This window comes from Hemibagrus wyckioides, linkage group LG06, assembly GCF_019097595.1.
Source record: "Hemibagrus wyckioides isolate EC202008001 linkage group LG06, SWU_Hwy_1.0, whole genome shotgun sequence".
NCBI classification, from domain to species: Eukaryota; Metazoa; Chordata; class Actinopteri; order Siluriformes; family Bagridae; genus Hemibagrus; species Hemibagrus wyckioides.
The window spans coordinates 19,072,779-19,096,355 of record NC_080715.1 but is presented as its reverse complement, the minus strand read 5'-3'; the positions used below and the strand labels follow the sequence as shown (position 1 = coordinate 19,096,355).

General features: G+C 38.9%; 1 protein-coding gene across 3 annotated transcripts in view; it reads left to right on the top strand.

Moving 5' to 3' along the window:
• Window positions 1–173: 173 nt before the first annotated feature.
• The window catches only part of kdm6a (lysine (K)-specific demethylase 6A), a 37,239-nt gene continuing 13,835 nt past the window's right edge, over window positions 174–23,577 (top strand). Inside the window, exons 1-13 of one of the 3 annotated variants that reach the window (XM_058391055.1) lie at window positions 174–678; window positions 807–870; window positions 9,254–9,362; window positions 9,533–9,582; window positions 13,715–13,773; window positions 16,064–16,184; window positions 18,907–18,961; window positions 19,415–19,449; window positions 20,649–20,742; window positions 21,652–21,778; window positions 22,196–22,294; window positions 22,477–22,696; window positions 23,022–23,156. In XM_058391055.1, the coding sequence (XP_058247038.1) occupies window positions 506–678; window positions 807–870; window positions 9,254–9,362; window positions 9,533–9,582; window positions 13,715–13,773; window positions 16,064–16,184; window positions 18,907–18,961; window positions 19,415–19,449; window positions 20,649–20,742; window positions 21,652–21,778; window positions 22,196–22,294; window positions 22,477–22,696; window positions 23,022–23,156 (1,341 nt within the window). In that variant the 5' untranslated portion in view covers window positions 174–505. Of the gene's footprint in view, window positions 679–806; window positions 871–9,253; window positions 9,363–9,532; window positions 9,583–13,714; window positions 13,774–16,063; window positions 16,185–16,285; window positions 17,811–18,906; window positions 18,962–19,414; window positions 19,450–20,648; window positions 20,743–21,651; window positions 21,779–22,195; window positions 22,295–22,476; window positions 22,697–23,021; window positions 23,157–23,577 lie in introns of those variants that run through there. The other 2 variants (XM_058391056.1, XM_058391057.1) reach the window with 2 other exon arrangements.

Sequence of the window (23,577 nt, the reverse complement as noted above, 5' to 3'; positions counted from 1 at the left end):
CGCTGTCCACCAATGGAAGTCGACGAACAGATAGCGTAAAGTTGAGTCGTTTGTTATTTATCCTCCCCCTTTGAAAGTTTATGAAAAAGAGGGATCCCGAGACAAGGCCGGTCACGTGTTTGTAGACGCGCGCGCCTATTGGCTTAAACGACAAGAGAAGGCGTGGCCAAGGCGGCGGCGTGGGTTCGCTTGAGTGACACAATTATAACAAGTTGGAACTGGCGGCTGAAGGGGAAGTTTGTGATATCGTTACATTGACACTTAACGGAAAAAACAAAAGTCAGCACTGTGGTGCGACGTGCCTCATTTAGTGTCGTGAAACGCGACAGGGATCTGTGTTGAAGACAATGTGAAAAGAGGGCTGTTTTGAGGAGAGTCTTTTCCTGGACGGATTTTTGCATCTGCTCATTTTGCGTTAGGGATCCGCACAGAGGTGCCGCGAGGGGACGGCGAGCTGGTACATTAATCCGGTGGCGTGGCTCTGCTGCTTCTTTTTGACTCTTCCATGAAATCGTGGGGAGTGTCAGTGGCCCCTGCAGCCTGCACCGCCGCCGCTGCTCGGAGTCTCGGCGATGATGATGAGGAAAAGAAAATGGCGGCGCGGAAACCGAGTGAAAGCGAAGAGGACTTTCCAAAGCTCACAGCTGAAGAGAGGGAATGCTTGGCCGGCGTTGACAGGTTAGAGAAATCTTTTGTTCGGATTAGTTTTGATCGTTGTTTTTAAAAAGTGACACGTTCCTGTGCAGAAGTCGTTAAAAAATCAATTGGAGTAAGAGAACCGCCTCTGTGTTGTCCTTTGCTTGCAGTTCACTGTTTGGATTTCAGAGGCTTCATGAAGATGGCGCCAGAACGAAGGCCTTGCTGTTAAAGGTAATGTTAGCTCTGCACACAGAAGGAGCTTGAAGCTGGCACTCAGCTTTTTAGCACCGTACGTTCACATCTGCTCCACCTTACACACTTTTTTGTTTTGTTCTTGTCATTTAGACGCGAAAATGTCGTCTAGAATCACCCATATCTTTGTGTGCAGCGTTCAATTTAACCATATTTTCCCCTGCACTGAACTATCCACTTTTTCAGGGCTCGTACTTGTGATTATTGTAGTTTTACTAGCTGCTCCACTGAGCATTCAGCGTTTGCCATATTACATAAAGCAGCACACAGCAAGTTGGTTCATTTGAAGATCGATGGCCGCCGACTTTTATGAAGAGAAATGTTTCTGATGCGATGTCACTTTGCTTTCTCTCAGCTAGTTGTGTCGCTTTGTTAAGTACTGCTGATAGCATGTGGTGGGCGCGAGATGTTTAGCCACATATTAATCAGCTAACTGTGGCAACCGGCGGCTTGCTAGCTAGCTTTGACATTGTTGCTTTTGTTCTGAATCGTGTTATTAAACATTATTATTATTATTATTATTATTATTATTATTATTATTATTATTAGGTTAATAGCCATCTGATAGTTGAACTTCGTGTGATAGTTAGTGCACCCGGTTTGTGTGTAGGTTAGAACGGTCTCGCTAACCAACTAAACCTGGTCAGTTTGCTAGCTAATAACCGGTTTTTTAAACCGAGAGATGTGCACCATTAACCTAACCTATATAACTAACCGAAAGCTTTTCGCTTACGACGCACTCATTTCATATTTCTCACACATTTTGGTGTTAGCTATTAGCGCGTAGACCGCTCCCTTTTTGGGATTACTTCGAGAACTACCCTGTTAGCTGGATGCTAGCTCAGTATTTGAATGCGCCATATTACGTGTTTTTGTGCAGGGTGGCGTTAACTTAAACGCTTTCAAAATAAACGAACGTGGCCATTTTTTTTTGGTATCAAGTAGTTGTACTGGTGCTGTTAGCTGGTCAACTGGTCAGGGATTCGACTCCTAAATACCTGCTCATTATTCGGGTATCATCATGAAAACTGCACTATCTGGGAATCCAAGCCCTTGTTTGTTTAGTGAGCTGGCACTCGGGTTTTTCACTCCACAGACGGGTTAGAACTAACTAGATCTATAGGACTAAATTGTAGAAGCAATAAAAAAGGCACATTTTGGACATACAGGCATGTTCTTGGGTGTTCCCTGAGTTCTACCTCCATGCTAAAAGCCTGGCCTGTATGTATGTGTGTGTGTGTGTGTGTGTGTATATATATATATATATATATATATATATATATTACATTACATACACGCACACGTGTATATATATCGTATATCTACGCTCTCACAGGTTGCCCCCCCCCCCAAAAAAAAAAACTGTTGTGCCACACAATTAAATGTATTAAAATGAGGTTGTACATACACCTCATTTTAATATAAACAAAGGCTTTGGACCTTCATTAGAGCTTTGTTGTAATGTTGATGCTGTACAAGTTGTGTGTAATCATTAGTAAGTCTCATGATTTTTGCATGCATGTAGACTGTCCCGGTGTTAGGGACACAATTACCTCAAACACCTGGAAGCATTTCTTTCTTTTCCGACACATCATCTAAAAATATTATTGTCATCTTGGATGGTACTTTTCAGTGGGAAATGATTATAAAGAGTGCGTATTATGTCCCCCCCCCCCTCAAGAAAAAACCCTTCTACCTCTTCCCACAGGATGTGATAAGTGTCACCAACGTGAGACTTGCTGTACATTACCTAGAGTCATTTATATTAATTTTTATTTTATTTTTTTTTAAACACAAAATATGGTGGAATTGTTCCAGATTAGTGCTATGTATTAAAAAAAAAAATGACATTGATTTGGGTGGGACTAAAATGTCAGAGATACTCTGGTGGTAAATTACATGACCCTGCCTTGCCATGTGAAACTAATCTAGTCCTAATAGGGCTTTTGAGAGAGGTTTTTGTGAAGTTTCTATTGTCATTATTAATCGTTTTCTCAGTTATAATCTGAGTATGAGTATTAAATGCATTTAATTCATTTTTTTTTTTAAACAATCTGTGGTATGTTGGCCATCTGATAATTTACCATCACTAACATTGACACAGTATCAGCCCTAATAAATGGCATCGTGGGCCAAGTGCTTGTAAAATTACAGCGATCACCCAAGCCCACACACAACATGGAGTTCTCACTACAAAAATAACTATGATAATAGACACAGATAATTTTAAATGTTTTGTGTGTCACTGGTTCTCTGTCCTTTGGCTTAGATTAGCTCTTGTGGGTCCGGTAAGCAGCTTGCACCAACCTATACCCTGCACACAGCCCTATAAATGTGGTGTCTTTGGTTCATTTCCTGCACTTGTGGTGTTTTAGGGCTGAACTTCTTTCTCACTGCAGTCAATCTGTGATAAAGCTCACCTGAAAGTGGACAGAACCTGCCTCATTCGGACACTCTTAGGCTAGTTATTTGAATGGTTGCGGTATTCAGGTCATCATAATTGAATGAAATACCTTGGAAATGTGTCTTTGGTCTCATTTTGGTGGTAGTCCGTCTCCAGGTCTTTAGGTCCATACTCTGTAATACAGCAAGACCAGTGTGAGCCACTTTAGATTTGTGATGCTTGCTTGCATGTCAAGATAGTGTGAGTCTGGTTTCTTGAGAGTATCATGCAATGATGATTATGGTGCACTATGAGTAGCTTAGCCATGTATTCATCTAACTTAGTTGCTTAGTAAACTGGTTAGGTTCTGCTCAGTTCACAGGATTGTAGGATGTGGGTAAGTGGGCACCAATTTTCATCTGACTATGAGCATAGCTCAGTACAGGGTCTTTTGTGCACATATTTGGCTCAGAAATATCACATGCTTTAAGATCAGTCGGTTGTAGAACAGGTGGGTTCCTTTCCATTAAAGCTGCAACGCCTAGGTGTGCGCACACAGCTGGTGCGCGAGTCCCGTTGTTTGCATATTCGCTTGCATATCTTGTGTAAATCTGGAGGATTAAACACAGCATCCACTAGATGGCACGTCGGAGGCAAAAAAATCTCTCCCCATCAGTTTTCCAAGTAGTGCTGTAATGTGTAGCGATTTTGTTCACATCTATGTTAAACGCACTGACAAGCTCCATTTCTTGCATCGTTTTTTGTGCTTTTAGTGCTAAACACTCACGTGGCGTTATACTGCCTCTACTGTTTACACCGGTATTGTACACATAACGCATCGAACAGCCACAGGATATACGCAGCGGTCATATCGTGTAGGGATTGTTAAAAGCATGTATAAAAAATAAGCCGTAATGCTGCGTTTAAACATCTGTTAAGCAGTCGAAACTCCTCATTGTGAAGGTGTCAGACTAGCTCTATAACCCAGTTGTCTGCACTGCTAAAGTTGTATATCTTTAAAGTGCAGATAAAGAAAGAAACTTTGTGTGTCACACGTTTGGCTTTGTAGATCTATACAGAATAATTATTTGTTAAGATGCGCACACATGTCCGTTGGTTGGATTGGATGTTGCTGACCACCAGGTGGGGTTGAGTCTAGCTATCGCACTGAGGTATGCTAATATTTGTTCACAATTTTATTGTTGGAAACAGGCAGTCTCTTAAAATGAGAACTTCATGTAAGACAATAAAATGGTTTGATAATTGAAAATAGCAGTCTTTCATTTTTCCTGAAATGTGCAGATACACTAGTTTGGACACCTTATCACATCCATATATGGGTCTTCCTGAAATCCTTAACACAAAATTGGAAGCACACAATCTGTTACATTAGTTTCCCTTCACTGGAACTAAGAGGCCCAAGCTTGTCAGCATGACAATGCCCCTGTGCACAAAGCCTTAAGTGGAAGAACTTAAGTGGGGTCTGCACTGAGCCCTGACCCAAGGCTTCAGGCAACCTGAAACACAGAAGTAGTGATTTCAAAACACTATAAAATGGATGCATGTTACTTTATTAGGAACACTACACTAATACTGGGTAGGACCTCCAATTGCTCTCAAAACAGCTTCAGTATTTCATAGAATGGATTCCACAAGATGTTGGAAACATTCCTTTGAGACTCTGATCCATGCTGAAATGACGGCATCAATTACTGCAGATTTTTCAGGTGCACTTGCTCTGAGCTGTGAATTTCCTGTTTTACAACATCCCATAGGTGTACAACAGGTTTCAGATCCAGTGACTATGAAGACTACTGAAGAACGCCGACCTAATAGGAGGTTTATGAAACTAGATCGAGACAGCTTTTGCTTTGAGACATGCTGCACTATCATGCTGGAAGTAGCCATAAGAAAATAATAAATTGTGGTGATGAAGGAATGCACATGGTCAGCAACATTATTCAAATAGTCTGTGGCCTTCATGTGATTGGTATTAACAGACCCAGAGTGTGGTAAGAAAACTTTCCCAACACCATTACACCACCTCCACCAACCTGGACTGTTGACACAAGGCAAGTTGGGTCCATGGATTTGTGATGTCAGATTCTGGACATCCGTATGCCTTAGCAAATTTAAGGCTCCATTTTTTTTTTCATTCTTGACCAGTCTAGTTTTGGTGAGCTTGTCCAAACTGCAGCCCCAGCTTTCTGTTTTTGGCTGACAGAAGTGGAATGTGGTCTTCTGCTGTTGCAGCTGGTTTTTGAGTTACTCTAACCTTTCTGTTAGCTTGAACCAGAGAATGGCCATTCTCCCATTGACCTCAGCAATGTGTTTCCATCTACAAAAGTATCACTCATTGGATGTTTTTTCTTTACCACGCCATTCTGAATGAACTCTAAAGACTGGTATAAAAGAAAATCCCAGTAGCTCAGGAGTTGTAGAAATACTCATACCCCCCCCCATTCTAATGGATGATGGTGCTTTAGTATGGTGAACATTACCAAAAGCTCCTGGATATCTGAATGATATGTAATGCATTGTACTTTTGCCACACGGTTGGTTAATTAGATAATTGCAGAAAGAAGTAGGTGTTCAGATGTTCCTAATAAGGTGGTGTTCTGTATGTATCTCGAGATCAGAAACCATGGCTGTGTAGTCATTGATTGGCTAATGAGTGTTCATCAAACCTGGCTCAGCTATTAAGTTTTAATCCCTGCACACAGTGTAGTAATTTGGTGATCTGGAAATCGTAATGCTTGTGTAGCTACTTTAATGGTACTGCGGTCTTAGTTCAAGTAAACTGTGCTATGGTTTGGTTTATTTCTGCTCTTTGCACAGGAAATGTTAGTATGACTTTTCCCCCCAAAATAGACATAGGTTAGACCATGTTAAATTAGACCCAAATGAAAAAAACGTAAAATATATAGATGGATGACGAGAGGAAAAGCAGTATAAAGCACTTGGTCACAGCAAGCTGCCAGAATAGCCTCAGTGGTGCTTGTGTTCTGCACATGGGTCATTCAGACAACTACTCCCATCAGGACTAAGATTTTAAGAAATTTAGATTTGCAGTTAATATCTCTCTAAGTGGACAAGTGTACTCAATCCAGCAAAGTAAATTCTCTTCCACAGCATAGATGGAGCCACAGATTACCCCCCCCCCATTTACTGTTGCCCATCTGTATATGCAGTAGTCCACCTGTTATAATTCTGTCGATTTTGCACCTTAAATGATTAGCATTATTATTGTGTCGAGAGCAAAAATGAACGTTAAGTTGCACTTGCTACATTCTAGACAGGATACAGTTTGATTCGGTGTTCTCCCATCAATATATGACCAACTTTGTTCAGAACCTGTCAGGCCTGCCATTATTTGAATGGTGACGTAGTATTTTAATTCATTTAGCAAATCACTTTGCTAGTCTATTTACACATGTTAATTAAAGAAAAAGAAGCATTTTTATGCTCCATTTATCGGTCCTTTTTCCATTTGAGTAGTAATGAGTTTATAATATAATAGTAATGGTCAAGTTGTGATTGTTCAATGTGATGATTGTCTTTTAGTCATATGTATGTGTGTGTATATGTGTATATATATATGTGTGTGTGTGTGTATGTGTGTATATATATATATATATATATATATATATATATATATATGTGTGTGTATATATATATATATATATATATATATATATATATATATATATATATATATATATATATATATATATATATATATATATATATATATATATATATATATATATATATATATATATATATATATATATATACATTATATATATGTGTGTGTATATATATAATAATATAATATAATTAGCTATAGCTATGGAAAAAAGTCTGAAAAAAAGCACTGCCCAATCTCCAGATTTGAACCCTATTGAAAACCTCTGGAATGTCATCAACTGGAAGATGGATGGTCACAAACCATCAATCAAAGCTGAGCTGTTTGCTTTTTTGACAAAAGAGTGGTATAAAGTTCCCCAACAGCAATGTGAAAAACTGGTGGAGAGCATGGAGCCAAAACACATGCAAATCACGGTTATTCCACCAAATACTGATTTCTTAATGTTATTTAGCTGCCAAAATAACTTTGTAAACTTTTTTTGTTTACAAATGATTTGCATTTTGTTTTATTTGAATTATTAAAGCTCTGCAAATACTGCATGGTCTTGGGTTATTTTGATGTTGTCATTTCCTTTAAATATACACTCTAAATAACAATAGTGAATATAAATTAAATAGATAGATAGATAGATAGATAGATAGATAGATAGATAGATAGATAGATAGATATAGAGCTGGGTGATATGTCCTATAAATTAAAATCTCAGATTTTTTTAGATTTTAGACACAATTAGATTTTAAAACTATTATTTTTCTTTAAAAAAAAATGAATAAAACACTAGAGACTATAGGATAGATTTTTTTTTTTTATTTGAGCAAAAACAATATAACCAAACATGAACTGCTTATTTGGACTAAAAGTCCAAACTTACTTTCGCTAACAAGTTTTCTTGTTATTTTAGAAATACAATAATCAATACAACAACATAACCTTTTTTTTTGGGATTAATAAAGTGCAAATTTTCACCAGTCTTTACAAGTTCTAATTATTCTAGCAAAATAAATTAATGTAACAAAATATGAGAGATTTGTAAAGTGCAAACTGCAGACTTGACTTAAATCACATTTTATAAAATAAATAGTTGTCGCCTGAAAAAAAAAATCACTGAAGAAAAACAATTTTATAAACCATGCAACTTGCATGTTAAATACAATCAAACAGGTGCCAGACAGCATTTTACAACTGTGTTAATGGGCACAATGTCTTTAGCGATGTAATGTGCCACAGCATCAGTAATATCTTTCCATCGAGGTCCCTGCTTATCATATGGGATACAGTGGGGAAAATGTGTCCTCTATTTTTACCTGCTTTTTAGCCGGTGTTTTGGGGCTCGCAGCGCCACACATGCCTCCCATTCAACCACGTGGTTGTGTTTGAGGTGCTGGAATAAATTAGTCATGCTGCTTCCTTTAGTTGCCACAAATTTTACTGTGTCGCAGAACTACGGAAGCTCGCTGTGCAAAACCAAAGTGAAATTGTAAAATCGATTTTTCGTTCAACATCGACATAAACCATGAATTCGAATTAATCGATAATAACGATAAATTGCACAACTCTAATATATATGCACACACCACACATGAAAGTGTCATTGGTTATTGCCATTGGTTATCATGGCACCTGTTAGTGGGTGGGATATATTAGGCAGCAAGTGAACATTTTGTCCTAAGCGTTGTTAGAAGCAGGAGAAATGGACAAGTGTAAGGATTTGAGCGAGTTTGACGAAGGGCCAAATTGTGATGGCTAGACGACTGGATCAGAGCATCTCCAAAACTGCAGCTCTTGTGGGGTGTTCCCGGTCTGCAGTGGTCAGTATCTATCAGAAGTGGTCCATGGAAGGAACAGTGGTGGACTGGCAGGTTTTGCTGTCATAACCATTTAATGAATCTGAGGTAGATTTATTCTAACAGCATACATACCTGCTCTTTGAGTGTCGTCAGGTTGGGTCATGCTGAAATGTCACAAAGCTGCAGCGTGTGTGTGAGAGAGCGCCCGAGTGCTTTAAGACTAGTGTATTATTTTTCCGCAATGAATATTACACTAATAATGTCAGAAGAGACACTCTGTGAGTGAGCAAATTGTGAAGTACCCTCCTCGTTACACTAAAGTACTTTCCACTCATTATTGTAAAATAATTCATTTCTTTTCCCGTTTAGACGACTGTTCATACAAACATCTATATGCCTGTGTGTGATTTCTTTTTAAATCTGTAGGCCATCTTACAAGTTGTTACTCTGCACAATTTTAGAAACAACCGTAGACTTTTGTGGTGTGAAATACTTGTTTTGCGGTTAGCCACGTGTATTTATTTTTACATCTTTTTCCAGGCCATTCGCTGCTATGATGCCTACATCCTGAAATCCGAAGGAAAAGTTGAACCTGAGGTGTTCTGCCAGTTAGGCCACTTCAACCTCTTGCTAGACAATTACCCTAAAGGTGAGTCAGGAATGACTTGTTTTAATCCCATGTTTTCCATTGATTATCCGATCTGACCCTAACTGCTCTGCCTGTAACAGTAACTGTGTTTGAAATTAATCTTATATCCCAGATGTGTGAAGAGTCTGCATCACTTATTGCATCTAACAAATTTCTGTCTCTTCTCTCAGCATTATCTGCATACCAGAGGTACTACAGTTTACAGTCAGACTACTGGAAGGTGAGAGATTTTCTGTAAAGTTTCATTCAGAGCTTGTTTTGTTTCTGTGGTTTGTTTTAGTTTCTGGACTAGATGCATGTTGATGCTAGTCAGTGAGTTTTGTGTGGGAAGGCAAGCACTCAGATTCTGCGAAATGGCATTTCTGGGTTCCCAAGCTTGGTTGTCTGTTGACAAGCTGAACATGTGCGCTGCTCGCTCTTGTACTCTAGATCACTCATAGTTTTCTCATGTGTACCCAATTAGTGTAAGCTCAGATCTGAAAAGTTTCTTCCTCGTGATGTTCAAAAAGTTAGTTTTTCCATCTAGAATTATTTGTGGCTAGGCTTGATTTTGCTTGCTGTGTTTTGATCATTTTTAATGTACTCATGTCACATGTTGGTGGCTGAAACTCTCTTCTGGTTGGTAGCTGTTTCTCCTCTGTGTGATTGATGCAGCTGATACAGTTTGGCTTGAGCTCAGGGCTGTCAGCACTCTGTGTCTGCCGAGCCTGAAATGGCACTTGCCTCGTCTACTTCTACCGCCATTTGTACTCGGTGTTCCTTGGTGCTTATGACTGTGCTTGAAACAAAATATATGTGCTTGATTAACTGAGGTCCTGAAGTGTTCCGGGACACATAATGCACATAGAGTAGTATGTCTAAATAGCAATGATGGCAGCGGTGTATTGAGACCCACTTTAGTATGGTAATGTGAATGCGACAAAGCAAAAGAATGACCAACATGAACAGGATTTTCTGTGGCCTTGTCCACACTGGTTGCACTGGACAACAAACACATTGTGATGTCGTTCAGGGTGAGATTGTTTAGTAATCAACTTTGTGATGTTATAGAGACAAAAATATTGTTACAAATGCATTCTTATTGATGGCTGTGTAGTGCTGAATTAATTCTAATCTTATCTATCAAGGCTTCTGCTGATATTAGCTTCAATAATAACTTGAGGGCACTCAGCACTAGGGGGTTTAAAGTTTTCTCTGTATGTCACCCTGTTCAACAATACGCACAGTATTAATTGACCATTTACAAACACAAAAGCCACTGGTGAAAATTAAATGAAATGTTACTCTATTTTTTATAGCAATCATAAAATCTAATTTCTTTTTTTCTGTTTGGATAACATATTTAATATTGTCAGACATTTCCTATTATAAACATGTTACCAAAAAGACACCATCAGAGATCCCTGCAACGTTGAAATGTTGTTGTTTTTTTCTTGCAGAACATGAGGTGTGTTCCATCACCTATAGTAAACTGTCCATCCATACTGGGGACACTTTAAACTGTATTGTGATGTACACTTTTTGTGCATAATATACACTTCATGTTTGCAACTCTCGGCTTTCCACCAAATTAGCTATGTTTAGGTATGCATGCTGTCATTAACAAAGACGGTGTGTGGTTCGCATTAACGCAGTTCCCATTAACGCAGTGTTTTAAGGCCTCATTGCCTTATAACTGTGCTCTGGGCATGTCTTTCCCACTGTAATAAGCCATTAACGCAGTCTAATAGAGATTCAGCAAAACCAGTATTCCATAGGTGAAGGTACTGCAAAAAACGCCAGCAGCTCGACTAAGCATACAAACACAGCTTCCAAAAATTTGTATTTTATATTTTTGCAGATAAACTTTTAAAGTGTAATAACATTTTAAAAATGTCGTGCTTCATTGTTATTGGCGAAAATAGCTCTAAAGCCAGTTTTAAGAGAAGGAGAGATGCAATTCTGATAAAATGGGCTGTAGTCATAACTTCTCCTAGATTTAAGTAATAGTCAAAACTAGCTACCAGTCAATTGCTGATCCGAATACAGAGCTAGCTGCACCTCTGATCTTCCAAGTGCACTACCAGATATTAAGAACATTTTATCTAACATTTAACTCTCCGCTCAGAATTCTACAGTGTGCTGTAGTTTTCCTGAAAACATTTGTAGACCTGGAAAAATTGGGAATGTTTCAGGGAAACGCTGCATCTGTAGTGCGTGTTGCTCTTGTTTTGCTCAATTCTTGACCACTTGATTGCTCATTAATTACCAGAAGGCATTTTAGCTTAGTTCCAGCTGTGTCTTTTGTTGAATGTTTTGTTTTTTTTTTTACAAATTGTGATGGAAGACCAGCATCTAACATGTGCTACCTCATAACCCCAATGTGGTCAAAGGAAACAGCAGACATCCTCTAGGCCAGTCCAATCTTTTTTGCACCACAGACTGGTTTTGTGCAAAACTTTTTCCACAGACCAGTGGGGGTGTTATTCACATGCATAACAAAATTCAATGCATGATATAGAATTTAATTATTGTGATTATTAATGCGGTAATGTGATTATTACCTTGTGTATTATGCACTTTATGTATATATTATGGCGTCTTTGGCTAGCCGGTCAGCACGTTATACAGAGCAGGCTTGAATCACCTGTTGAAATGAACCCGTAATTTAAGAAGGACTCCTTTTATTTTTTTTTTAAATGAAGCTTTCTTTTTGTAGGCAGTCTTGGAAACGTCTGCTGTCTCATCACTGGGTCTTTCCTCCTTTTTAGAGAAGCTCTTCAGCATGTTTGTTTTTACCCACTATTGCTAGGGTTAGCTCGAGAGCTTAATTCATCGGTGTGGGGGGAAAAAAAACCTGCAACAAATTTTTCAAAATAAAACGCCCTATAGACTGTGATGGAAAGTAAAAAAAAATTAAAAATACATTTTTATTATTTTTGTATGGGCTGGTGGTTAAGGACCCCTGCTTTACACTGAAAGTGTGTTTAAAAAAATACAATATATGGTCATGGTTGATATAAAAGCATGCTGCTCAAAAGGACAGCAGACCAACGGTGAGATTTTATGTAAGCATTTTATCCTTGTTGCTCATGTCCCTCAGCGCTGTAGACAGACATGAACGTGAAGTGAAAGAAAAGCAAATCTCTTCTTCTGGCAGCACACACTCTCGCACATGCTTGCACAGCTCACTGCTCCTACTTTTTATTAGAGAGACAAAAAGGGAGATAGGTGGGAAAACAGTGTGGGTGTGCCATGTTAGTTACTATCCCTCAAAATCATTCTATACACATCACCTTTCCTGCAGATTCCCTCTAAACCATGCTCCCAGGAGCTACAGTTAACAGTGGGTTTTTATTTATTTACATTTTTTGCCTAGAGAAGATGCTGGATACTAGTGTGAGTGTAAAATAATACCTCAAGCTGTTTCAGTTAGATGGTTCAGAAACCTATAGACATGTCATTTCTACTGTATTATTGTTCTGTATTTGGAGTGCGAGTCAGTGCTGTCATTGGACATGGGGTAACGTGGTCTCTCCAGCATTAAAAAAATTTAAAAGCCTTGCTACCTGGTGGTAAATGGTGATGTTTGATAATTGTTGTATTTATGCCATACTTATCATGGTCCATTTAATTTTTGACAAATGTTTAACGTTCTGGTTGTTTAAGCATCTGCTGAAATGGTTAACTCTGTAGTCCCAATTTTATCTCCTCAGATCTCCTAACCTGGAGTAATATAAAAACCTATTAAAAAGGGAAAACGGGGTTGAGGTCAGGCTAAAATCGTACATGTCTCAGAATCTAAAGAGGCTTTGTCTTGCTTATTAACGACCAAGTTTAATCTACACAGAATGCTGTTCTGATGCATTTTTTTTCTGTGTTGCATGCGGCAGAAACGCTTACATTTAACCCAGTTCTGTTTCAGTCCTCTTAACCACCATGGTCAGTGTAGAAAACCTGGACACCTTAAAAAAAAAAAAAACAGATTGTGGAAACATTATTCATACATGATCTAAAATCAACACCTCACCCTCACCTAGTTAGATTTGTGTTAAACATGTATTGCCACTAATCCTATGAAATTACTACCACTGTACTTTGATCGAACTTGGGGGGGGGCATAATGGGCATAATGTGTGTTCTTTAAGCAAGCATGGACTGCCAAGTTATAGAAATCCAGTTGGTATCTCAGAACAGATGAATCAATAAAAAGCATTATTTTAAGTAGACAAAATATTCTTGGGTTCAGCGCCACCTACATGTGGCAGAAATTGCATATCTCTACTTAAGAATTCGCAGAACTCTAGCTATCTTGTAAATACCTACTCATGTTGTACCAGTATTTAACTGTTTTCTCCTCTTTTTTTCCCCAGAATGCTGCCTTCTTATATGGCCTTGGCATGGTTTACTTCCATTACAATGCGTTTCAGTGGTGAGTTTCCTTCTTTCTTTACTATTTTAGATTTTGTGAATGTGTTTTGTTCATCACCATCCTTCTATTTTATCAATGCATTTTTTTCGCATGCCACATGGTATTGAATAGCATTAACAACTACTTTTTTTTCTAAGAAAAAAAGAAACATTGTTCTAATGTTTTACGTTTAAGAGCATTTGAGTTGTACAAATAATAGCCCTTTAGTCTTAGTCAGGCTCAAAAACACTTCTGTGGTAAATGCTGGTTCTTACCAGAGCAGCTGGTAAAATATTAGTAAAATATTAATTAACTAAGAGAAGCATTCATTTGACATCTGTGGCAGTTAAATATGGATTTGTAATGACTGTTAACCTTTTATGAACGACATTATAGCACACTTACTGTGAAAACCAATGTTATTTGACATGTATAAGTTGCACTGTATGTGTGGTGATAACTACCCACTAATAACGTTTATTACAGTCAAAGGCTGCAAATGCTTATCACCTAATGCAGTTGAATAGTTTGTTAGCCATTACATAAAGCGTCATGATCTACTTTCAGAACTTGCATAGATAATAGATGGAATTGATTACAGCCTGTTAAGGATGCTATGTGGCTTGAACAATCTTTACAGTGTGTATCTGACTGATTCCTGCACATGATGTTTTTGCATTCTGTCTTAATGAAGCAAAAAAAAAAATGGTGTGATTTGTAATCTGACACCTTCTGTTACTTAATTAGCACAGCATCTTACTTGGGCCTAGTTAGCATGGATATGGTGATGTTAAATTAACTCTAAAGTTTGTCTTTGTTAATGCTAGGTTACTCTGAAAGTAACAACTGATGTGTACATTTTTGTCGTCCAATAAAGTGTGATTTCTATTGCAGGTCTGAACAGACAGCTAGAAATGTTTTGTAGCACAAATTAGCATAGAAGTATTAGCATATTAAGTACAAATTAGCATATTGAGTAAAATGTTTATAGTTATATGGCAGCAAAGCAAATGGGACAAAATATTTGTAATGTTGCCGGCAACAACTACATGTAAAATAGCTACTTTACACCTGATGGTATGTCGCAGATTAGTGCCGCAGATGGCCCACGAGCTCCCATGTTCTCAAAATTTCACAACTAAGTGAGCGATGCTGTACTTTGATGCCTGTGATGAATTACTCTTCTTGCCCTGAGACCATTTGAGCCAGGATATGGGAGAAGATAGTTTGTTGATTGCTTAGTATAGTGAATAAAGCATCCTGATTGTCCTTAGCTGTCCTTAACACCCCCCCCCATGGGAAAGTGGCATGAACATTCAGCAGGGATAATAATAGCCTTGAGCTTTTATTCCTTGCTGAGCCATGCTGACCAGGGAGAGCATATACAGATAAATGGTTACTTAATACCACATTAGCAAATAAATACACAAATAAGCATTTAAACATAGCATTAATCATGATTACATTACGAATGCTTCAAAAGCATATTCCAGAAAAAGCAAACCATAACTATGTAACTGTTAATTATGTAATCAATTCTTTTGTACAAATGCACACCCAGTGATGTGTTGAAAATTGAAGTCCGTATTTTTCAGAAGTACATTTTTTTCCATACATTTTTTTTTTCACGTGAAACACTGCAATCAAAGTCCAGAAACATGTTTTTACACTAAACCCGTTCATTAGAGAAGATTTTTTGTGCTTTGTATCTCGCAGTTGGTCTTTTAACCAATCGATCCTCCTCTTGTGGAAATTATTCCTCAGTTTTTTTTGTAGTTTAAGCTCTGCATTCTCACATGTACGTTATGTTTCACAGTCTGGTATCGGTCATCTCAGCAGAGAGCACAGCAGCAGGCAGGGAGGAGAAATTGGGGTTTGGGTTCAATGAGTTCACAGAGCTGTGCTTCACACAAACGACCTGTGTTTGCATTCACTGAGGACACAGAAACAAGCAGAACCCTACTGCTACCAGTTGGCCACATGTGCAGTTTAATAGGGATTGTTTGCAGAAAAATGTGTCCGTGTAGGAATTCAGGTCCTGAATCGTGAATACCTGCTGACATGCATTTACATTTTTGCCCAAACGTTGCCATGGTAACCAAATGACTTCTGCAGCTACTGATGTCTTTCAGCGTGTATGCCCGGGTTAAATGAATACCTCATGTACATGTTTTAACGTTCAAATGAAAATTATACCAGTCTTGATTTGAATGCATTTTATTCCTCGCTGCTGCCTGAAATGCCGTTTTGTGTGTTGTGAGGGAGTACGTTTCCACTCAAATACCTCTTTATGCTTTCCTGATTTCTGCAGGGCGATAAAAGCCTTTCAGGAGGTGCTGTACATTGATCCCAGCTTCTCTAGAGCCAAGGAGATCCATCTGCGTTTGGGGCTGATGTTTAAAGTCAACACGGACTATGACTTGAGCCTAAAGGTTTGTCCACTTTCCTTTGACCAGTCCTCACAATTCAGTAGTCAGTTATATATCTGCTGCATTTAGGGTTAGTTTAATTTTCAGATTCTACATGATATATATATTGGTATTGTGTACACAGATAAAATATGGCCAATTTGTCATGCATGCTATATGAAAATTCTGCAGTTTGAATACTGTAGTTGAACGTTTTTAAATTGGGACACACACACAGAGAGAGAGTATACTTTTGTGTACATGTGTAACATAGGATCCAACAACTGTCTATCCAAAAAGGGTATTGTCTTTTGCTTTCTGTGTTTTTCTCTGGCCTCTCCTGCAGTCCATTGAGGTTCAGAGATGGGGTCCTTTAAGCATCTCTCAATCCTTTTTAGTGCAGTGGTTTGCATGCTGAGTTGCCATCTGGGTCATGTTGCCTATTAAGGGAGGAGAAGAGCCTCTGTGCCGAGGATTTAATGCGCAATATTGACTTTGTGCTTTTTGTCCTTTCCTGTTTTCCTGTCGCTCAGCATCTGTTTATTCTCCCTGAGCACAAAACACTAGAATTAGTAAAATGAGCTTCCCACCGTAGTTAGCATGGTGACAGTTTACTATTGTGTATTTGGGTGTTGTGTATGAGTTGGTGATTTTTATATCTGCAGTCCTCAATCATCACCTGTGTGTGTGTGTGTATGTCAGTCAGCCCCTTTGCTTCTGGCTCTCCAGGGTGCTGTGAGCAGAATGAGTAAAAAGCGAGTGAGTGAGCATTAATAAGTTGCTGGTGCTGCACGTGCAGAATGTCCTCTGTTCTCTGTGAGGGTGCTGAAGGCAGTTCTGGCTGGTAGCCAGCCTTCCGATTACACACTGAATGTGTGTGTCCCACTTATGGGAACAAAGGCAAGGAACCAGCACTGCACCTCACAGCTCACCACAGATATAGCTCATGTGCCCGTCACACCTTCTTTCTTGCCATCCGATCCCGTTGTATAGGGTTAAAACAGGATGTGATTAATAATACACCCTTCACAGTGCTCCATTATTTTTATTGGTGCCTTCCTGGAACAGATTTCCACAACATTTGTCTTTGAATCTGTCTCCAGTAATGAATAGATATGACATCATTTTAATATTCCAGCATGGTGTTGCTCCTGATTTGATCAAATAAAGAAGCCTACAGCTTTACAACATGAGGGCAGGACTGTTCCAAAGCCTAACATGAACTGAGAGAGAAAGTGAGAGATGTTCCACAATTAGAAACAGCATATTGCTGCTCCCCCCACCCCAAAGGGATTGACTAGTGCAGCAGTTCTGCTGCTTCTCTTTTCTCCCCCCGTCTCTCTTTCCCTGGCTTTCTGAAGAGAGTACGGGGAGAGCTTACTGCAAGCATATGAAGTGTGTGATTAAAAAGCCTGGAGGTGTGTGTCTGTGAGTGAGAAAGGGAGCAGCATGTCATCTCTCAGCTGCTGCTCTCTTGAATAGTAATCAGTGTTGGAGGGAGACAGAAGCTGGCAGTCCTGCTGCATTATCTTCTTGCCCGCTGAGTGCCATAGAGCTCACATAGGATGGTCAGCTGGCTGAGGGATTTCAAAACGCAAACTACATAGCACTAATGGCTTGATATTCTCCTGGTGTGTGTCTATGGGATTGGTAGGTACTCTGTAGATTTTTTTATTTTTATTTTTTTTTGTGTAGGATCATTTTTGTTGTCTTTTTGTTGCCATTATGCCGAATGTGTGTCTTAACTGTAATGGTTGACCGGAATCGACAGGACAGAGGTAAGTGGAAAGTGTTTCAGGTTATTTTTATCTGCAAAAGGCTGTACCACTAGTACACATTTAAAAGGAGATTCCTTATTTTTATTCCTTGCCATTTTATCTATGATTTTTATTAAATGGAATCCCGAGCTTTGATCTTGCCAGTATGGGTTTTGAAAGCTATTACTGGTAAAGCTCTGTGGACAGATATTATGTTTCCTATTTCTGTACTGCAACATATTGTAATTCATGGCTGTGTCTCTTCAGTTGTTGCTATGCTTGCTGACAGGTGACCACGTTTTCCCTGCAAAACCTGTTGTTTAATTAAGCTCAAGTGTCTAATGAAACAATTTGTGGGCCATCAGTTTTGATTGGACCAAATATCCTTGTACGTATAAGATCAAGAATCGGATCAAATTTTATTTTCTACATTTTCATTTATGATTTCAGTATAATGAGAAATGTGTTGAGCTCTTCTCTGTACAGGAGGCATCTTTACACATATCTCATTTTCGTAAGTTGGTTATTTTTTTTTTTATTCCTGTCCAATTTCTGGAGCAGTTTTATATTTTGGGTTCAGTGGCTTTTTCCAAATTTATCAAGTGAAATGGGTTCAAGACAACTGTTGCAGCCCACAGTTGTTATACATTTGTGCATTAAATGTATGCTTTTATCAGATCCCTTTGCTCATCCCATTGTGGATTTAAATTTTAATATGTAAATGTGTGTTCCCACCACCTAGTGTATTCTGTTTTGATAGTTTCCGCTTGTATTGCTTGAAACGATGGCGAATCATCCATCTTTGAGTATTCTGCACTTTTAGTCAGTTTGAGGTTGAAACTAAGACCTCAGAGTTCATCTTTGTCTGAACATGATGCCCTATTTACGACTGCAAAAATGAATCTTGTTGAAAATTCCACTTCTGTAAAATGAGCCCCTGTCTGTGAATTAACATGATCTTTAGTCACACCTCTTCTCTCTCCTTACAGCATTTTCAGCTGGCTTTGATTGACTCCACACCCTGCACTTTGTCTAAAGCTGAAAGTAAGTACCATTAAGCAAGAAAGCAATCCTCCTTTATGCATATAATCCAGTTGTAGCGAGTATCTGGATGCGTCCGTGTGCCAGATTACAGTGGTGCTTTCATCAGTGCTTTTTGAGGAGAACTGAAAAGAGACTAGGCGGCTTGGATACAAACGGATATTTCTGTAATTTATTTTTCCTCCCCATTGCCATTTCCATACTCCCTAAGACTCCAGTTGCCAAGGAAACTGCCTTACAGGATTCAGCCTTGTGCAGCTCTCCACACCAGCAGTAATGATGGGCTAGAAGTGCACACAGAGCACATTAACCTTCTCCCTCTCAGCGTACCAGTGACTGTCTTCTGGTGTAGAGAAATAGCACTCTTGCATGTGACATTTTTTTTTCCCTCCTCCTTTGCCATTTTGTTGTGTGTTTCTTTAGTGATTGTATTCTTTCTCTTTTCCCTTTATGCAGTTCACTTCCACATTGCTCATTTATATGAAATTCAGGTGAGTGCTGTTCTGTATTTGCATTGTGTCTTTCATCTTTGATTTGGTTCATGTTTTTGTACGAGTTAACTGTTAAGTGACATTTCAGCATGGTTTATTTTGCATAAAATTATTATTATTATTTTAAAATAATAAATAACCTCACAAATAAGAGATCTATTTGGGTCAGTAGGCATGGTGCACTGCTGCAAATTAGCCCTCATTAGTGATTCAAATTTAACTGTGAATTTATTATGCACTTTTTAAAGTGTTGTGCACTTTAGACATGAGACTTTTAGTGACCCTTTATCGCACACTGACCCAAAAACATTAGAACGCAAAGTTGAACTTGGAAGATGCCTGCAACAGAATCCCTGGATATATTTTCTGTGGCATCACTTATTCAGGACATTTTCCCCCAAAATCAGGATGTAGAAACAATCTAGTTATTCTTAAACAACTTTCAGTGCTACTTTCTGTTTTTAGCTGTTTGCTCAGCACACTGTCCTTAACATTCTCATCCCATCAGATTAATCAGAGTTCACAAGCTGTTTGGAATAAACTTATGTTTTTAAAGAGAGGGCTCAAATTCTCCAACATCTTTGGAAGCAAGTGATTTAGACAGAGACAGAAAATTAGTCTGTTAGAGAACCTTGTGATTGGAGGGATATTTAGGTAAATAGAAATTGCTGTCCTTAGCAAGACCTGGATGATAGAAATTTTTCATACATCTCTTTACTGGTGCCTGTTTTGGACTCCAGTTCCTCCGTTTACTTTCAAATACATTTAATACCTCATACACAGGGAAGGGGTTTGTCCATGAACTGTCTGAGGTGCTAGCTTTATTTTTATGCTTATATGTGGACCGGGTCTTGTTTAGCACTTAGCCAGTCTATGGCTTAGTCTCAAGGTCACCAAGAAAAACAAATATTCTGAGTTGGCTTCTCATATTTCCTGTGTGTGTGTGTACATGTGTTAATGTGCTCTTGTTGAGTCTAGTCTGTCCTGTTCGTTCTGTCCTAGACTGACCCTCCCCCAGTGTCTTTCTGTCTTGTCATGCATGCTATCACTCTGTCTGGTCTGACTAGTTAAATCCTATCCTCCAAGCCAAGCACTCTCATTGTAGTCAGTCTGAGGAGCCCCTTTGTATCCACCCTTATGGGCCATAAAAGTGCTGACTCTTCTGTCTGCTAAACGTCCTGTCCTCACTCCCTCTGCAGAAGAAGTACCGTGCGGCAAAAGAAGCATATGAAAGTCTGTTACAGACCGAGAATCTCCCGGTACAGGTGAAGGCAACTACTCTCCAACAACTGGGTAAGTTTTGCATTCTTCAGTTTCCTAACTTTTAATTTAATCTTCTGTGCAACCTGTAAGTCTAGTTCTAGAATATCTTTGTTGGTTAACTAATACTTAATGGGTTTTTTGTTTACCTTTTGATTGCGTAAAAATGGTGATTTGATTTTATGGCCTAAATCTACAAAGCCAATATTCAATATCTTACCTAATAGCTCTTAATTATACCACAATAAACTTTAACCTTTTCCCAATAGTGTTCACTCACTCTTGTCAAAAAAGCTCTAATCACAGATTTAATTCTATTTTTTTCTGATGGAACAGCAAACCAGTTTATACTTTACCTTACCTTAGTTGCACAACTGACCACACAAAAACATCCAACCCACCTGGTGGGTCTCTTTTCACCCACCCCCTCAAGGACCTCTTAAATCTGCTGCCAGTCTAGAATTTACCCTAGAAGGATGGTGGGGTGGGGTGGGGTGGGGGCTCAAGGAGACGCTGTCATAAAACCATTTCCACACTGACCTGTAATTGTCGGCACTCGTACGGTTGCCGTGGTTACAGGCGTAGGCGCTTGGCACAGATGTTAAAAGCTCAGCTCGGATCAGAGGCTAGGAGAGGCTTTGTCTAACACACCCGTCTTGCTGTCCTTAACAACCTCTGGCTGTCTCTTATGGGATCTTTTGAAGCTGCTTGTGGTAGTGAGAGAACCTCCTCTTTCTCATTCATTCGTCTCCTCTTACCTTCCTATTGGCAAAGATGAGCAAGTGGACAGACCACTTGCATTTTTTGTTATCCAGAAGTTTTCCTAAGTGGGCTTTCTCAGGGGTTCATGGATCCAGCACAGTTAACACTTAGGTTCTTGTAGGTCATTTTATTGTAGTGTGTGATGACTGGTTTGATTGATTCCCTTTAATGCTCCTACAGGCTGGATGCATCACACAGTCGAACAGCTAGGAGATAAAGCTAACAAAGACAGCTATGCTATTCAGTGTCTGCAGAAGTCTCTGGAAACAGATCCTGACTCTGGACAATCTTGGTACTTCCTGGGCAGGTACTAAAACTTTCTTTTTAAGCATTGAGGTCTTGTGTGAAATGTCTTGTCTTGGCAAGCATTATTATATTTATTATTCAACAGTATGGAGATACTAATTATATAGAGTCACAAATATTTTTGTTGACACTTTTAATTACTTTTAATGAACCAGTTGAAGGCAGGTTGGGTAACCAAGGTAACCAAAGCTTGCTTGCTGGTTTTCCCAGGAGACTAAATTGTTACATCCGAACAATGCTGTAGCTGACAAAATTGTTTTTATATAAGGCAGGACGTAGTATGATTGATTTTATATTTTCTTGAATCTGTAGCAACCTAGAACTGTGTTGTGTTTATGTTCTTAAATATTTTCACAGTAACTGTGAGGGCAGACCTTAGTCGGATGATTGTGCTGAATTACTTCCTCCCTTTTCACAGGTGCTACTCCAGTATTGGAAAGGTCCAGGATGCGTTTATTTCATACAGGCAATCCATTGATAAGTCGGAGGCTAGTGCTGATACGTGGTGCTCAATAGGGTAAGCACTATAAAGATAGGATGTATGGAAATGCGGTATTGCTAGTTGGTGTAGTTAAACTCTTAGAAAATCCCAAATAAGGGCATTGCTATATCAGTCATGGGTTTTTATTCTCCTGTTGAAATTCATTGTCGATTCTAATTTTCTTAGTCATACCCTCCCTCTGATGCCTTTGTCTGCAGTGTGTTATATCAGCAACAGAACCAGCCGATGGACGCACTTCAGGCCTATATATGTGCAGTACAGCTGGATCACAGCCATGCCGCTGCCTGGATGGACCTGGGAACCCTCTACGAGTCCTGCAACCAGCCTCAGGATGCCATCAAATGCTACATTAACGCCACCTGCAGCAAGTCCTGCTCTAACGTTACTGCTCTCACTGCCCGTATTAAATGTCTACAGGTACCAACCAACATAACTATACTAATCTCTTAATATTCAGCTTTTATGGGTTCTATTTGACATAAAGATCATGTTTAGAGTTTTCTGTTCCAAACCGTGCATTGTGTACATATGTGTCTTAATATCTACATACAAGTTTTCTTTTAAAAATATACCTGAGCTGTTTCCAAGCCTCTGCCATTGCCATCTTTACTTTCCAACATACTTCCATTACATGACCTGGAATGTTTGATTTTCAAATATGTAGACTGATGTGTGGAGATCTTTTTTAAGATAATCAACCACTTATAAATTCAACTGTGATATTTTTACACATCTTTTCTAGGCTCAGTTGTGTAATCTACAGCAAGGTAGTCTACAGAGTAAAAGTAAAATGCTCCCTAGTATTGAGGAGGCATGGAGCCTACCAATTCCAGCAGAGCTTACCTCCAGACAGGGAGCCCTGAACACAGCACAGCAGGTGAGACCAGCTCAGCTAGACGGGCCTGTAGACATCCACCCCCACTTCCCACACCCTTTATGAGGATTCTAGTATTTTCTAGTTATTTATTTAATATGCTATTAACACTATACAAATGTGCGTTTCTCCAAAAAGCTTTAGATGTATCTTATGATTATAAATATATAAATATTTTACACTTTGAACACCTTCAGTCTTTGCACATAAATAATTTTTTTTTTCCACGTTAAAGGTTTTTACGCCTCAGTGCTTATTGTATTTTCTAATCGTATTGGTCAGATTTTTTTTTTTCAAGCAGTACAGTGCAGTTTTAAGTGGTAGCTGCAAGTCAAACCACAGGTTTATATTGATGCACTTTATGACACTTTTTCTCTCCTAACTGCTTGTTCACTGGGACTTGTATCTTGAATGTTCCACACAA